Source organism: Convolutriloba macropyga, chromosome 5, assembly GCF_964194025.1.
Source record: "Convolutriloba macropyga chromosome 5, txConMacr16.3, whole genome shotgun sequence".
NCBI lineage: Eukaryota > Metazoa > Xenacoelomorpha > Acoela > Convolutidae > Convolutriloba > Convolutriloba macropyga.
The window spans coordinates 53087988-53105901 of record NC_134472.1 but is presented as its reverse complement, the minus strand read 5'-3'; the positions used below and the strand labels follow the sequence as shown (position 1 = coordinate 53105901).

General features: G+C 32.5%; 1 protein-coding gene across 1 annotated transcript in view; it reads left to right on the top strand.

Annotated features, from left to right (window-relative positions):
- Positions 1-15262: 15262 nt before the first annotated feature.
- Positions 15263-17914, top strand: part of LOC142340088 (epithelial sodium channel subunit gamma-like) — a 90296-nt gene continuing 87644 nt past the window's right edge. The window contains exon 1 of the mRNA XM_075390501.1: positions 15263-15460. Coding sequence (XP_075246616.1) covers positions 15316-15460 — 145 coding nt within the window. The 5' untranslated portion in view covers positions 15263-15315. The remainder of the gene's footprint in view (positions 15461-17914) is intronic.

The window sequence follows — 17914 nt, the reverse complement described above, 5'->3', positions numbered from 1 at the left end:
AGCCAATGATAGTCCAAGCTTGCTTTGCACTTCCTTGCTTCTTTCAGATGTTCTTCAACGAAATTTACTTGGTAGGGCACAAGCTTTTTTCGACGCTGCAGTTACTTGGGTATTTCTTCCTCTAGGAGGTGGACAGTCTGTTGATAGAGGACCTTTAATTTGTTGGGTCGATCTGAATCTTCAATTATTTTGTAGCCAATACTTCTTTTAATGTTAACTTCTTCCACTAACTCTTGAAGCTTCCTATCGTACCTGTGAGCTGTTGAATGAAGCTCCTCTCTGCTGGTTGTGCTTGACTTGCCTGGTTGCTTTTCGCTTTTGCTTTGTTGGTTTCCTTCGAGCAGGGTTCGCACTTCAATTTCTTTATTGAATTGCACTCTTCTGTTCGCCTCGCTGGCCTGTTGGTGTTGATTTGTTTGATTCTTTTTGGGGGGGTGCATTCGGCACTCTCTTCATCAGATTGGACAGCAGTTTGCCTTCCACTGTCCGGGTCGGCGGACCAAATGTAACGGCTGCTCTCCTATCAAAGTCAAGGAAAACTTTACACCGCCCAGTTCGTTTCAGCGGTTTCAAATCTGTCCGGATATTGTATTTTTGCAGTTAATTTTTGTGAACTGTTTTATCCGCTATACTGTAGAATACCGTTGCATTATTTGTTGCTCAATTACCTCTGATAACTAATTGCTCAGCTTTGCTGAATAACAAAGTTGTTTCTCTCAGAATAACAAAATAATTCAAATTGAAACAATCAAATTTTTGTTGAGTTTTGTTAATAACTCAAATTAAAACTGAATTAAGGAATTCTATTTCCAACAAATTGTAGCCTTGTAAATTGGCTAAACTTCTACAAAGTTTCAGCTTTCTGCTACAAAGATTACAGAAAGGGGCTGAATTACTGTAACTATAAGTGAACAAAATAATAATTTTTCTAACATAAACGTTAGCGAGTCTCTCTATTAGTTTCAATAACACCAATGTTGAACTATTGTAGGCTTCGTTAATGCCAGTAAGAGAAACTGACTTTATGCTGTGCACAAAGTTTCTCGTACTTAGGAACTTCGTTCCTCAGAAAGAAAGTTTTGAGAAAATCAAAGTTTATTCTCTTTTCACAAGTCAAAGTAAAGTTAAAACTGTACAATCACTAATATGATCTACAGAAACAAGACACGATAACAAGCAATTTACCGCTCAAGAAAGCGTGCTTCAATACGCACTGTATGTCAAATTAATATAACCAAATTTATGAGTTTCAACTGATTTTTGGTAGTTTTTCGAGCTCCTTTTATGCTGCTAGTCACGTGGATTTACAAGTCAAATTCAACTGTTGATTGGTTGTAGATAATGATGTCGTCAGAAAGTGAACATTTTTCCATAACGTCACTTTTTCAGTGTAAATTTGATGTCATGGGAAATATGTTAACCATGTAGAAGTTTTGTCGAATATTCTGTATCGATGACAGGTTGATTCGCAATCCAATCGCAAAGAATCTGATGCAAAACTGTTAAGTCGTAGTATTGTTTTGCTGGTGGTTGAGGTAGTTCGTGTTTGAGTTATAGTTTGACTTCATGAATGACGATTGCGTACTAATAATAGTTGCTAAATATAAATGTTGAACAAAATGGACAAATCTGTATGGCTTCGATAGAATGTAACATTAAATTTCGCTTGTCACGCTATTTTAGATTTAAGGCTTGAAATGACCTTGAAGCGCTATTCAATTTGATTTCTGAGTTGTTAAGCTCATCCGCAATAAATGTCTAAACGTTGAATAAAACTTTTCGTGGTCGTGGTTCCAAAAAATTAGTGGATGAGAAGATCCGAACATTATGTGCAAACGTACATTATCAATGTGAAAAATTCTCCAATAAACACCCAATCAATCAAATACTAATCCATTCGAAATTCATAACCAATCCTGATTATTCTCGTTTTAAAAATTGTACAACAACTTCATTGCACCAATAATGACAAAACTCTTCTTGCAAAGTTCGACTATCCTCAGTTTTAATGTGAAGCATTGTAGGAGCCCAGAACGTTCAAGTATTATTGTTCCGACCCCACTTGTGGATGGAAGAACTTTAGTGTTTTTTTTTGTTCAGTCAATTTTTGCCGATCAATTTATTTATCGTACTGAGTTGTAAGGGTATCACTAGAAAGAGTGGGAAGAAAAGCTTTTTCAAAAATTATTTTTTCGAAGATTTATAGAAGTTTAAAGTTTTTGTTAATATTTCACTTTTCACACAAAATTTGCTTTCATTTTTAGGTATTTTTTTTAAAACTTCGTTAATTTTTGCCAATTATATTACTATTTTCCACATTTTTAGGTTTTAATAAACGTGAAATAATATTGAGACTCTGCCAAAATTGAGACTCTGAGACTCTGAAGCAATATTGAGACTCTGCTCTGTCTCTTCGCGGTTTCTTAGAATAAAAACAAATTTAATTTTGGATGCACATTTTTTTTGGTATTCATAGCTGTTTTTTTGGGCCATCCGACTTCTGTTTTGCTTTCCCTCAAGCAATTTTGCTCACTGAGTACATTAATGTTAATGAAGTTGTTTTAGTTGTGAACCTATTTTAATTGGTCTGTGGGTATCTGACGACTTTGTAGCCTTTGAAGCGAAAATGTTCATTAACTTTTTGTATATTTTGCCCTTTTTTAAAACTTTTGTTGTTTTCTTACTGACTCCAAACTCTGACCGGTCTCATGAAAGTTCTAACCAGCTCTAGAAGAACCTAAATACTGTTCCCAATTTACAGTTTTTGGCATTGATTTCTTTGAAACTAATTATTTTGTTAATAACTTATGAAATTATTCAGTTTTGACTATAGGTGTTCTTTTTCTGTATTTTTTGTCACTGTATGAGTATGGAACTTCTCAATAAAAGTATTCACTTCAGTAGCAGAGTATAAGAAGATTACAATGACTCCAGTTTATAGCTAATGCTTTTTGTCACAAGAAGCCAATTTAATTTTTTAATATGTTTGTTAAATTTGAGTTTTGACCGTTTTTGCTATTTTGTTTGTTGTTTGTTGTCATCGGGTATTAAACCTTTTTGCATAGCACAAAGGCCTTTTTTAAAGGATCTATCAAAAATTTTTTTGCTGATTCAAGCGATTGTGATCAATTATTCATAATGGTAACTATATGACTGAATTGGTCTGTGAGCAACTACGGGTTTTTTGGATTTGACAATACGTCTTTTCATTAAATCTTTGTCCATACCGAATGTACATTGTATTTTCACGGTGTCACAATACTTAGAGAACTTTTTCTAACAAGAGCAAAGTCTAAAAACCTAAATGGAGTACAATTTTAAGGTTCATTGTATTGCTTACTTTGAAGCGAGTTGTTTAAGTAACAATTTTTGTAAAACTTTTGAAATTTGACTTCAGGTTTTTTTGTAGGTTTGTTACATTCTGAGGAGTGAACGATGGCATTTGTTAAGTCTGTGCTATAAAAGAAGCTTAAGAATAGTTGGAGCTCATAGCTAAGGGTTTTTAATGGTGGACACCTGGTTTTTCATTTGAATTATGAATTATTATTTTTTTTGCTCTTTCTCTTCAGTCTCATCTATTGAGGTATTCATAAGTCAATAGTGAGGCATTTCTGAACTTTTATTTCAGTTTGCATTTCATAGCTAATCTTAGATTTAACAATGACGCCACTCATTTCCTAAAAGACCGGCATTTTTTTAGTATTTGCAAGAGTAGTTTCTTTCACTAAGAGTAGTTTCAATTCGTGCCTGCTGGTGGAATTTGGTCGTTTTCAATTGTACTTATCAAATATTTTTACTGCTGACTAGTATAAATGGTTTTCTGATGAAGATATACCGAATTTTGTGAATGTGTGTAATTGACAAATTGTTTTCAAATTTTAATTCAAATATAAAGCAGCCTCTGGAGAGATTTTGTTCGCACTACAATATTCTTTTGTGCCCTCGTAAAATAATCTCTTTAGCAGGATGTCTTAGCTAATTTTTAGGTACCTCTCTGTGCTTGTGTTCAGCAGTTTGATTTTCTGATTTTACAGTGAGATTTTTTTGACAAATTTTAGCACCAAAGTTTTTCAATGAATTTGGACTTTTTTTTCATTTTTTATGCATTAAGTTCCTCTGCATGTGTGTTTATATCAATAGAAAAATGGATCGTCTTTTGTTCAATTGTCAGACAATAGAGACAAGATTTTGTATAATTGAGGTCGGAACATTCTGTCCATTCCACATTAGCGAGGCTCCTTGTGATTTTGTAAAAACAAATTTCCACTTGATAACTAAAGTAAATCGGAAAAATCTGTTTTTGATGGCCGGATTTTCAAAATTATATAAAATGTATCTATTTTTTCGGATGCTTTTATGCTTGCAGAAACGCTAATCCTGCATCGTGTGTTTTTGCGAAAATTATTCAAGTAATTATTAACAGGTCCTTTTAGACGCCTGACTGGGCGGTCGGCCTAGAGGGTGTGGTCTAATCGCCGCTGAAATGTTTTCAGGGTTTGCTCCATTGTTTTCAGATGGGCGTATTTTGATATGGCACAAATGGTCATAGATCAGCAATATTTGAGCACAATCACCTTGTTTTTGCTTATAGACCAGAATGTTTTTTATCATAAACGAATTTGTTTTGAGAACCTACTCTGGCTAGTTTTGCAACAAACACTTTGTTCATACTAATCTGAACTTTGTTCAACTTTGTCTGCGTCTGGCCGTTAGATTTTTGCTATTTTTTTGTAAAATTTTCCACAAGAGTGCTCCAGTCATAGGTTGAGGTGCCAGACCGCAGTATCTCCTTGTATTATCTCGCCATTCAAGCTCGCATAGAGCATAATTTGCGCTCGGAAATAAATAATCTGTGAAATTATTCCAAAACACGCAAGTCTTTGATAATGAGCGCCCTTTGGTCTTTTTTATCAGACAAAAGTAAGTGTATTGTTTCTACCAATACACTATTACTGTTTATATTACTATTACTCGGCCCGTTGATGCTCAAAATAGAAAAACAATATGCAGATTTGTTTTTAGATACGTTTATGCTCTGAGTCACAGTCCCAATTCGTTAATACCCCCAAAATGTTGTACTTTGTCAAGAACCGAATTGTCAGGCTTTTTTGCATTTAATTCTTTGCTTCGGGTAAAGTATAAAACTGATTTTGAAAGCTAAGAAAGTTGGCTTGTTGTTAGTAAAAAATAGAGGTATATCATTTATCCTCTGAACACCAAAGCCCCAAGCTAACTTATCCATGCAAAAAAATGAAAAAACCTTGTTTTGGCTCCCAAATTGTTTTTGAGTCTCAAAAAATGTCTTGTTTCAATTCTTTACTACTAACAAGGCGGCTCGTTAATGTGCGTTTGCACTTGAAGTTCCGACCCGAGCTCATCTACATTTTGACTTAATTGTCAACCAAAAGAAGAAATAAAAAAATAGATGTTTGAGTTTAAAACAACCGTTACACAACCTATCTACTGATTGAATTACATAATGCCGTGCCTTATTACAGCGTCAATGAGATCTGACCTTACAGAGACTACGAGACAAAAAACAAACAAAAAATTAGCAAAAACAAAAACTTCACGGCAAAAACTGAAAATCTAAATTTAAAAGCATACAGTAACAACGCCAAAATGCAGTCAGATAAAAACTTAACTACTCAAATTTAAATTCTTCTAACCATACAGCGGATGGAAAGTTTTCTCATTGAGACTATGTTACAAGTCAACAAAGAGAACGATCAATGAAGCGAAATACAAAATTAATCAAAATTTTTTAAACCAAGAAATTTCAAAAGTCCTAAAAACCATCAGCTTTTAACTAAATAATCCTTGATAAAGTTTTAAAAAGTTACTACAATACCAAACGGCCTTGTTTTTGGTTATTTTAAGCCTTAAAAACGAACTAAAGAAAAACTCAAAAAAATTAGAAACGATTTGCGAAAACACAAAATTTTGCTACCATTAAAATCATTAGCTATTATCTGAATATTATGTATAGGAAATATGTCTGCATGAAATATACTGAGAGATTAAATAATTTTATTTGGGCCACATTTGTAAACCATTGGGATCTGTTACTACGCGATTGTTCTGAAAGAAGAGAAAATGAAGCGCAAAAAATGATCACTCAAAAACGTTTATAAAAACGCGTGTTGTCCAACAAACAAAGCATCGGTGACAAACAATATCAGTAGATAGATTATTTTTTGGAATACAAGAAATTGAATGTGACCTCTCATTGACGAAAATAAGTTTTAATTTGACGAAAAGAACAACAAAACTTGAAAAGTTTGAAAAATGTTTGAAAATGTATATCATAAACTTTAAGACTAAAGGCTATAAAATGACTAACTGATTCGGGTAACATCATTAATTCGATCCTCAATTAAAAGCTTAAAAGACTTGTCAGCAAATTACGGCTACCTAAAGAACAAAAACAGGCAAAAACTGCAATTTCAAGAAAAAAATTGAGCGAGAAAAGTGTCGAAGGCATTAAGAAATAAACTTTTAATGCTAATAAACTCGAAAATTTTCAAAAATACATGAAAACTAGTGGCATTGAGGTTTTAAAACTAATAGGTAGAAGATAAACGCGCTAAACAGATTATTTTTGGCTGCATTAGAAAAAAAAGAGTCCAAAGGTATTAACATTGACTGACAGGTCACGAGAAAAAGTTTAGGATTGGTTAAAAATCCAAAAAAAATTCGAAAACCTATTTTTAAAGTATTAACAGACATTATTCTCAAAAGCTTTTAACGGAGATCAATAACTACGCTCAGAAAAAACACTATGGCAGGAAAAAGATGTTTGTCATGCATAGATAGTCAATAAGAGATCACAATAAGTCTTAAGACCATGAAAACAACAACAAAAACATGCGAAAACGAGAATTCAGTAGAAAAGTGCGAGAAGAAAATTTCGAAGCCATTTAAACCATTAGTTCTTCTCTGAAAACTTTATCTGTGATCCACTGATTGTCTTTTTCAAGCCAATGTGATTGGAATAATATTTGGATAATGTGTATAATATTTTGATAATGTGATAATATTTCAAAAGTAACCAATAATGCGAAAATATCCAAATTTTTTTTCTTTTAAGTTTTGAATTCTTGTGTTATTGAAGTCATATAATCATTAGTTAGAAGATAAAACCGGCAACGAAATTTTATTTTAGTTTCATCAGAATGCATGTGGGTTCTGTCAATACTGAGACTGACTAACAGTTAACGAAAATTTTAAGATTGGTTAATGTTCAAAACAATTTTCGAAAAGTTGTTTTTAAGTTCTTAACAGATATTAAATTCAATAAATTTCAACGGAAGTCTATAAATACGCTCAATTATGCTTTAAAAAGTGTATGGGAATGGTTTTCATGCATAGGTGATCAATAAGACATCACAACAAGTCTTATGACTATGAAAACAACAACAAAATCAGGCAAAACCAAAAAGTTCAGTAGAGATGTGCGAGAAGAAAAGGTCGAAGCCATTTGAAACCATAAGCTTTTCTCTGAAAAATTTATCTGTTATCCAAAGAACGTCTTTTTAAAACACTGAACGTCAATAGGAGCTGCCAATTTTATGATAATGTGATAAGATTTCAAAAGTAACCAATAATCCGGAAATATCCAAAAAAAAATTTTAAACTTTTTGAGATCTTGTGTCATTGAAGTCATATTTCTAAAAGTTAGAAGATAAAACCGCCAGATAGATCAAATTTGGTTACAGTAGGACGGAGGAGAGTGCTCTCATCACAGAGACTGACTTACAGTTCACGATAATAAGTGTATGATTGGTTAATGTTCGAAAGAATTTTCAAAAAATTATTTTTAATGTCTTAACAGCCGTTATCTGTCCACTCAAAGCACTAGATATGCTAACTTGAATCTCATTACGGAATATATTGCACTGTTAGTCAATGAATCCATACCATAAGACTCCAAAAAATTAGTAAAACCTCAAAAAGAAACTCAAAATTTCATTTAAAAATAGGAAAACTCTGAGTCGAATTTGAAAAAACATGATCAATTCCTTGAAAACGATTTTTTGTTCATTGGGCTTCATTTAACTATAGAGGAGGTTTGTCATTAACGGAACCTCTTTATGAAAAATGACGTGTCTCTAGGTGACTTAAAAAAGCAACAAAAACTAGAAAAGTTTTATGAAAAAAAAAGAGCTCTTTAATAGATTTCGAATTTTTTTGATATTGAAGCTCCAGAACTAGTCTTTTAGTCTATTAGGAACAAACAATCGGTTCATTTTTTGCCAAGAAATTTAAGTTTGAAATACTATTTTTATAGAAAATATCTTAATTTGAAGAAAAATCACACTAAAAGTGAGCAAATATCCCGTGTTCACAGAAAACTTCAATCCTCGACAACTCCTCGAAAAAAACAAAAATCAAAAAATCTTTGTTATTTTCGATTCTACGCTGGACCAGCTTTTCAATGATACTACTCACATTTCTCTGCGATGAATATATCGATCGGCCAAAATTGACTGAACAAACAAAAAAAAACCATTTGAGTATATAGTTCCTCCCGCCCACAAGTGGCGTTGGAATAATTATAGAAAATGGGTCACTCAAAGTCAGTGCCCTGATAATCGATGAAGCGTGAAGGAGTTCTTCACAAAGTTCGTGGCGCCTCTAAAAACTGCCACTCAAATGTTTTTCCTGATATCATCATGCTAGATCAGATGATTGCCTATACGTGTTAACACTCTAACTATTCTAACTATAATACTTAATTGACCGAACAATTACATCACCGAATATGAGCTGGGGGATTGTCAGCTCGAGAATCGGGTATAAATTTTTTAATGAATCCCATTTTCCCTCACAAAACTTTACATGGACTTCCCAAGTTTGCTTATATTGTTATCACTCTTTTCCGATTGCCCGGGGTTGATTACAAAACGGGTATTGCTTTGGTTCAAAAATTATTGTTTCATGACATTGGAAATGAAAAAAACAAAAAACGACTCGATAATCCAAGCACTAGGCACAAATGAACACTCACAGCGGCTAGTTGTACTCTTCTCATGCTGAACTTTGAAAACTGAATTTATGAAAAAATAAGCCGTTTGAAAACAAAATAACATCAAAAGAACAACCAAATTAAGTTATAAATTTGCAACTTCAAATTGGTTATACGGAACTTCGTGCATAAAACAAAAATTGTACATATTCTATTTCATCTTAGCGATGGAGTAAGAGTCTTTCCTTGGCAATGTTACAGACAAAAAGGTGAAATAACTGTTTCGGCATCTTTTTAAATTAAAATAAATAAGAAAGACCGAAAAATTACGGAGGTTGAGCAGAGGGTTAATAACTTGGAAATGTGCCTTTGAGAGCAAGATAAATAACTTTGAAGGATTGCTTCATTATTGATACTATGTCATCATTGCAGGATACCTCTTTTCCTTGAAGACAACAAGTGTCTAATTTTTCGATGAGATTTACGTTATCATACAATGCCCTTAAATTTCAAAGCATGCCACTTACATAGCAATTCGAGATTTTTGAACCAACCACCGTGAGTGTTTGTTCACTTTAGTTATTGTGGGGCAATTCAAGTTATTATAATTGAAAAGATAAGCGGACAAAGTCAATCTAAAGGATTAAACGAACTAACATCAAACTATTTACCAAAAATGATGAAAATAATTTTATGTCATTTAAAGTTGCAAGCAAAAACGAAACTAACGAGAAACAGCAGTATTGTATTTCATGAAGCTGAAATGTTTCAATTAACAATTTTCCAAATCGAAAACTGTTTTTTCGCCACAAAAGTCAAAAAGACCCAGAGAATCTCCAGCAAGCAACGGTTTTTGGTCAACTGAGTTAAGTTATCAAACTCGAAAGGCGCGAATTCTAGATAATAGTCAGCAACATTTTTCTGAAAGATTTGATATAAATTTTTGATTCAGATCCAGCCGTATGCGTTGACAAAGAAACCAACAGATATAGAGCAAAACTGTCATTAGCTGATAAAACAAAATTTTCTTAAAATTGAATGAGTTAACAAGGACAAAAACTTAGACAATTTAAAAATAGAAAACTTAACCTACATATTAGGTCGTTAAAAACCAATTGTGACGAATTAGAGGTTTTCGTGTAATTTCTTTATGAAAGCAATAGTTTTGCTCCACGGAAACTGACAATAATGCAACTGATTTTTACAAACTCAGTGATGATCAGCAAATACAAATGAGAAACAGACAAAGCAAAAAAGAAGGGAGCTGTTTTTTCGTTCGTTTTATTACAATTATAAGGTTAAAGAGAAAGTTATCTCAAACAACTATGAGTTGCCAAAATTCGAAATCGTTGGTAAAAGAAACAGTTATTTATAAAGCACCACATGTAACAACATCCGTTTTGTCAACTACTTGACTAACTCATTTTTTGATTAAGTTATTTAAAAAAAACAACAGCTTGTGGAGATTGCAATATAAATGTGCTAATTGAAGATAACAAAACGCATTGAAGACATTAAGACAATAAAATAAGGTATATCAAAAAAACTGACACACTTGCTTTGATCAAGTAATGAGCACAAATTTTGAATATTACATTATTTCAGCAGATATTGGCAATTGTTTCCCCTCTTGGTCAAAAACATTGTAAACTAATGCTTTAAACACCACCTCAACTCAAAAGAATTAAAATAATAATCATATTGAAAAAACGTCAAACCTTTTATGAACTTCTGTTAGTTGACAAAGGGAAGTTCAGAAAAGTTCACTAGGGTAACAATGGGAGAGTTAATTAGAAATTTCAAACTATCTCGCGCTATGTGTTTAAGGCAGTAGACCGTTTTGCTTTCATCAAACAATTCAGTTTCAAAACAATCTGATTCAAAGCTAACAAAAACTAAGAATTGAAACAAGCATTTGTCACCTAAATTCAAAAAATCCCAACAAAAAAAACTTTTATAAAATAATAGAAGTTTGACTTTGAATACATTATGTAATGAAAAGATAATTTTTCATGACCGCAATGCTAAAAACGCGTTAAACGCTGATACTCCGGACAAGATGTTTCAAGCGTTTAAGCATTGATAGACCTATATCATGTCCATTGTTAGATATATTGACAATTTTGTGGGTTTTTTATGAATATAAATCCACTGAAAAACATTTGTGATAAAAAAATTATATCACTGTATGAGATATGCCCTGACCTCTGTAGGGTTCTTTTTAACAGCTAAGGAAAACGTCACCATTGCGTGCATTGCTTCGGATAGCGACAACAAAAAACGATGTATATTTAACCTGACATAAAACCGGGGATATGGCATCAGTTATTTTCCAAAAAAAATTGGACGAAAATATATTTCTGTTAAAATCTTGAATCCACTTTTTTTCAGAAAAAAAACCTCATTTCACAAAACTCTAACAAATTGACATTATACGAGATTAGAAACTTCTCGAGACGCTTTAGGTTTTGTTTTGGTTTTTGATAACAATATAATAATAGAATAGAAAACGTTTTTTGATCCCCAGGGGTTCACCTAAAGTAATTTGGTTCCCAATCTTAAGGCAAAACGCACCGCATGAGCAGTATTGCTCTTGAATGAATCCTTCCAGATAAAAACATGCTTGTATGATTATTTTTTAAACTTTTTTGACTGTTTGTTCTCTTTTTGTCTGGTAAACTGAAAGTCAAAAATTCAATATCTTTAATATGAAAAGAAATTTTAAATTAACAATTTCTTAAAGAAGGAACTTTGTAACTAATTCCAGCTGCGACAACTGATTTATCTTAAGAATTTAATTTTTCCTACGACTTTTTGCAGTTTTTTAACAAACATTTAATTTACATTGACTAGTTGCAATGCTGCAAAGTTTTTTTGCGTGAGTGCTCCCACATTTGCAAAACCGAGAAAAATATACTATTTTTTCGAGAAATACATGAAGAAGGCTTGTAAAAATCCTATAAAATTTTTTACTCGACCCATGAAAAGAATGATGTCTGATTTTAACTAAGACGCTTAACAGGTGTAAATTTACTCAAAATTAACCCTCTGCGAAATTTATGAGTATTGTAATCAGTCGAGTTCTAAATTAGGGAGCGATGATTGATAACTCATTTGCTATTTTGTTTTTTTTCCAATCAAAAGATCTCAACTAAATTAAAAGATATTGGATATTAATAGTTTTAGTAGCTGATGTTGACCAGTTGTTTCAGTATGATGATCATGCTGTTTGCTTGAAACATTTTGATTTTGATAATTGAGCTGTGACGTTTAAATCCAAAATAAGTGAAGACTCTAATTAGATCGTGAGAACCATGCGCCTTGTATTTGATCAAGGATCGTGAGACTTATTATGAAGCACTAGACTAGACAATAATCACCTTTGAGATATTTGATGATTCCAGGGGCTTAACTGTCTTATTTTAGGTGTCAGATGCTGGCTGCAACGATCATCAGCTGGTCTTTATGTTTTGAAACTGACATCTCAATGAACGCAACAGTAATTATTTGAGTTTGTTATTGAGATAAGACTTGTCCTGTTCTTTAGGCTTATTACTCAGGTTTACCATGCTGCTTCACTTTATACCATTTATCGTCACAAGTTTAGCCCTAAAACTCTCGTAACTTTTAAAACCGATAAATCTTTATTTTACAATCACATATTTACAAAAGTTCTTTGAACATCGCCTTGTTTACATAATTTTTAATCAACCCCCAATCTTTTCAAGGTTTCATTCTTGCGTTAAATTTTATCTTTGCAATTTTGTGAAAAATTCTGCTGATTGTCACTGCGCAGCAATTTATGCATATGCCACCCTTTACCTCATAAGAGCAATTTCTTCATAACATTACGAAGGTTTCAATTATTGAGGAATAGTCCATATGCTTTTTCTGTAAATCCGAGTTTTAATTTTCTGAATTATTCGTTTATTCAAATCGAGAATGAAACCAGAAATGCCATCGATGAGCCCCAAAGGACGAAAGAGGGCGTTGTGTCTCCTTACCACCATACGCATAATCTGTTCACTCTGCATTATCACCCAATTCGCCAGATTCACTTATAACAACTTGCAGGAACTTGATCTGTTTCTTTTTCATCTTAATACTAGCTATGTTGCATGTCTCGTTTTGTACAGAAAAGTGCTCATTAAGATTATTTTTTGACGTTGAGTTCCATTGAGTTGGATTCCACCCAGTTCCCATTTTTTGTTTTCAGTAGTTTAGGAGGTAATGGTTTAGGCATTTTAGGATTAAGTTTGATTTTTTTCTATGCTCCTTGTATGACAATTAAGAAATGATACAAACCATATATGACTTAGCATGGCTACTAAGAAAATTTTGTATAATGAACAAAGCCGGTCTGTTAATTCAGGACACTCCCATTCAAAAGTTATATAACATACTTTGTATAGTGTATGTGTATACCCGTACCTAACCTTCAGAGATCATCAGTACTGAATCAGAACAATTTCAGAGAAAATTAGGTTTTCAGTACTGAATCAGAGATAATTCATAACGAATTCTAAATTTCTCTGATTCAGAGAAAAATTCAGAATCAACTTTCTCTGAAAAACTCTGAATCAGAGCAAAATCAGAATAACAATTTCTGAATCATCTCTGATTCAGAACAAAATTCAGAAATTTTTTAAAGCAGCAAAACAAACAAAATTGGTAAAAAAACTGGCTCCGAAATAGGTCTTTGCAACAATAGCAGTGATAAAAGTAGGCTTGAGTTTTTTGCACTTTTTAGAATATAAAAGTTAACTATGATTCTGATCATTTTTTACAACATCTGCTGCATATCTGAGCACCTGGTTCTCTAATGCAAATAGATACTCTATGCTAAACAAGAATCTTCAAAGATTTTGGTCTGAATGTGTTTCTTTGAGAGAAGAAACTGTCATTTTAGAAAAATAATTTTCGACTTTTTCTGTGATCACTTAAATAAAAAGTCTTATATAAAAAGTCTGTCAATGTAAATTATTTGAGTTTCTTGATTTTTATGTAAACTAAATCGTATGGCCGCTTCGTACTTAATCTGCAAAAACGGCAAAAAACACATATGAGAATAAAAGTTGTCATTATTTAAATAATTTGCAATTGCAACAAAAAATTTTTCAATTTTTCAAACATTTTTTATATGAATATTCTTCACAAAATGTAAACCTTTTCGACGATATAAGTAAAAATATTCACAAAACTTTTGAGTGAATTCTATAGTCGAAAGTTGAATACGAATCGTAAAAAACGGGGAAAAAAACCGTCGTCACACAATTCCACAAAACTCATTTTTTTTCTGAACTTTGATTCTTCGGATATTAGATTTATTATACAGTATCTAACGAAAGATAGCCGTAGAAGAACCTGAGAAAATTCTTATCCAAAAAAAACAACAAAGTTTTTTACACTTCCGAATTTTCACAAAAAAGTCTAGTTCCTGACATTCATTCATAAGAGGTAATAATTCGTGTCCATGTCAACAATTAAACTCAGTGCAATAAGCACAACATTTTTAAAATTTCTTGTTTGCTTAGGTCAAACATGATTGTTATGAGGTTTAGAAGTTTGCCGACATTTTTTTTGTTTTCAAGATTTCATCAAAGTTTGACGATTTTCATATTTTGCCAAAACATACAAAACATCATAACCTTCATTGTGAGGTGAGAAATTTCTCCCATCTCCACATTAAGATTATCCGTCACCCAGAATGTCAAAATGGACCAAAATCACACCCAGAAATACGACGGCAGCGCTTTTTCACGTTGTTTTACGTCAGTTCCGGAGATTTTGGGCTTCGCTTTTAGCCCAAAAAAAACGGGTACAAGTCAGTATTTTATAATATATACATGACTTTTTGTACACATAAATTGACAATTAGCCATATTTTGAAGTTCTGGCTAAGGTTTTCCAGACTTTGACCCGTATCAAATATTTAGGCGACCATTGTACAGTTTTATGCCATCACGCTTTTTTCTTAACATTTGATCTATAAGATCATAACCCCCGCGTGAGATAGTCTGAAAAAACTTGCTAAGTCTAGAAAAGTCAGAAAAGAATTCTAGAAAAGTCTAGAAAACCTGTGCATGGGACCCTCTGTTTGAAGTAAACGCTGTGTTTAACACTCGAATATATAAACAATAAATAATACTGAACAATATTCTAATTTTTAGAGCACTGTAAAAATTTTTGGATCTATTCTGTTTTGCCCCCCCCACCCAGCTTAGTGAGCACAAATTTTTTATGGGGGGGGGCAGAATAGATCCAAAATTTTTATTTCCTAAAACTAGACAAAGAGAAACAGACTTTTAAAATGAAAACAGGAGTTCAATGGCAGTCCAACGAGTACAATGTATTCCTATTCAACTCAAGAGGGTGATAAATATCCAGACATTATCCTCTGCAACTCAGTCCAACACGACAAAGCCAAGTTAGCCCAGAGTGACAACTGGGCTTTCTTACCCGACCTCGATCAGGACGTCTTCGACAACTTAGGTCAGAGAATTTTTCTTGAATTGACAAAAATTTTGATCATAGAACTTTCGTATTCTGACGTCATAAATCAAAAAGATTATAAAATGATGGTAAAAATAAACTATAACTTTGTTGTAAATCAAAATTCTTTCACGTGAAAACATCCAATATTGGGGTCAACTATCGTTTTTGACTGAACCACAGTCAAAAAGGAACGAACAATTACGACCGATTGATTGATTATGATCAAAAAAAATCAGAGGTTATTTTGGTATCATGGGTCTCAACCTTGGTGATCAGTTTAAGACTTATCTGAGCCATGTAATGGTCATTAGTGAATAATCGCTATTAATCATCAGACAAAGCCGGATGCCATTGGTGTTAACTAGCGGAAATTGTGGACAAAAAGCGGGATTTGGAACTCTCATTGAAATTATGGTAACAAAAGAGGATTGCAGGGACGAAGTGGAGGTTTATTGATAAGAAAGACATGTTTTGTGTTGCAAAAAGTTTTCACAACCTCTAGTGGACATTCAGGCAATACAGTGCGTTGAACAATTAGTCATAATACTTCTTATGAAAACACACTAGCCATGAAATAAACCATAGATACTTAACGATATCGAAAACATAAAACGATATCGAGCATGTAAACTGCACAGTTTGATGAACTGATATGAATATAAATTTTTTTGTCTCAATATAACATATTTGCTCCATATGATGCTAAATTGCGCGATCCGGTATTTGATGTTCGGCATCACTTCTGCGCAGTAATTAAGCTTGAATATTCAAGCATGTCCACATAACACTAACATAGCCGGAAATTTCCTGAAAACGACTGGCAGTCTTCTGCGCCGATTGAAGGACTATGCTTTTAAATAACCAGCATCTAGTATCTAATAACATGACCAGAGAAAGATAACAATCTTAAAATAATAACAAAAGAAAAATTAGCAAATAAAATTGATTAACCACAAATATTAGGAACATTCAAATCACCTATTGAAATAGTAGAAGCACACATACCAACAAAGACTTTGTTTTCAAGCAATCGAAGAACTAAATGCACGCAGGTAAACAAAACAAGTGATAATAAGCTCACAAACATCTTTTATTTTGAAAAAAAAAATTTAAAAATCGAAAACAAAAACTGACAAAAAATTTCTTTAAAATAAATTTAGCAAGCCGTAAAGCAGAAAACATTTTTTCTATTGTTAATAAAAATATCTTAAGAGCACTAAGATTCAATTCGCAAAACAATAAAAGCAATAAAACAACAAAAGGGGCCAAAAAAGCAAAAAAAAAATAAAAAATCGACTAAAGGCCTCAAATAAGCGTATATCTACATTTAGTTTCCAAAAATTTTTAATCGATAGTAAATCAATGTCGGAAATATTAGGCGGTCTAAAGTAACCGGTAATACTAAATAAAAATTGTTAAATAAAAGGATCAAAATGCCACAGGTTACGGAAACAATTTGTTGGCTTTGTTAATTTTTTTGACACATACATTTCTCGCTCTATTTCGAGAAACCTATAGACAAAATAACCACTTTATCTCTTCCTCGCTCTTCAATATGTTTCATTGAAACAATTTGTTTCAAACTGTAATCACTCCCTGAGCTACCGGTTGTTTTGCCCCGTTACTCATCAAAAGGAAACAGAAAAACATAATGCTTCTTCGAGTTGTATTAAAGGAATGATAAAAGCGTCTGGTTTTCATTATTGGATAAAAAACTCCAAGAAATGGATATCGTTCATGAAAACACTGCAGAAAAACAGTTCTGCTTTTGTCTAAAATTTTTGGCGACCGCTTTTGGTACATCGCTTCACAACAAAAAACGAAAAATGTTTCAAATCAGTTGTTAAACAAAAAGATATTTTTTATTTCCTGATAATTAGCGTAACAAAATTCTGTTTCTTCATTTTATCCAATTTTAGGAAAAAACTGCATGTATAACTCTTATGTTGCCTTTGATTTTTTTAGAATGAAAGAAGAACAGAAATTAAAAAAAAACTAATATTTTTTACCAGAGCAGCCAATTCATATAATTAAAGAGGCTGTTTTTCGGAACAAAAAACCCTAACCTGAGTCAAAGCTATTTCAAACTGAGTTAGTATGCACAGTATGCAGTGCAGGAAGACGAAAAAAAAACAAACTGCATGAATTGATTACTCGGCTGTTTTCTCTTTCATAAAAAATAGAAAAATAAGGCAATTGAAAACAAAATCAATTTAGGGAAAAATAGGCGCAAAGTCAATTTTCACCGTTACTAGACAGGCAATTAGTTATGAAGAATATCCTTCAACTTGCCTAGATAGGTTAATGTAAGTTCAAATGTTCATGTAACACTATATGCGTATTAATTTTGTGTATTATTTTTTGCTCATTTGGTCGAATTTAAGACAATCTTAAAAAAAGAAATTAATTTCTTTCTTTGAAACTCGTCACACACTGATTGCGTTCTTTGTT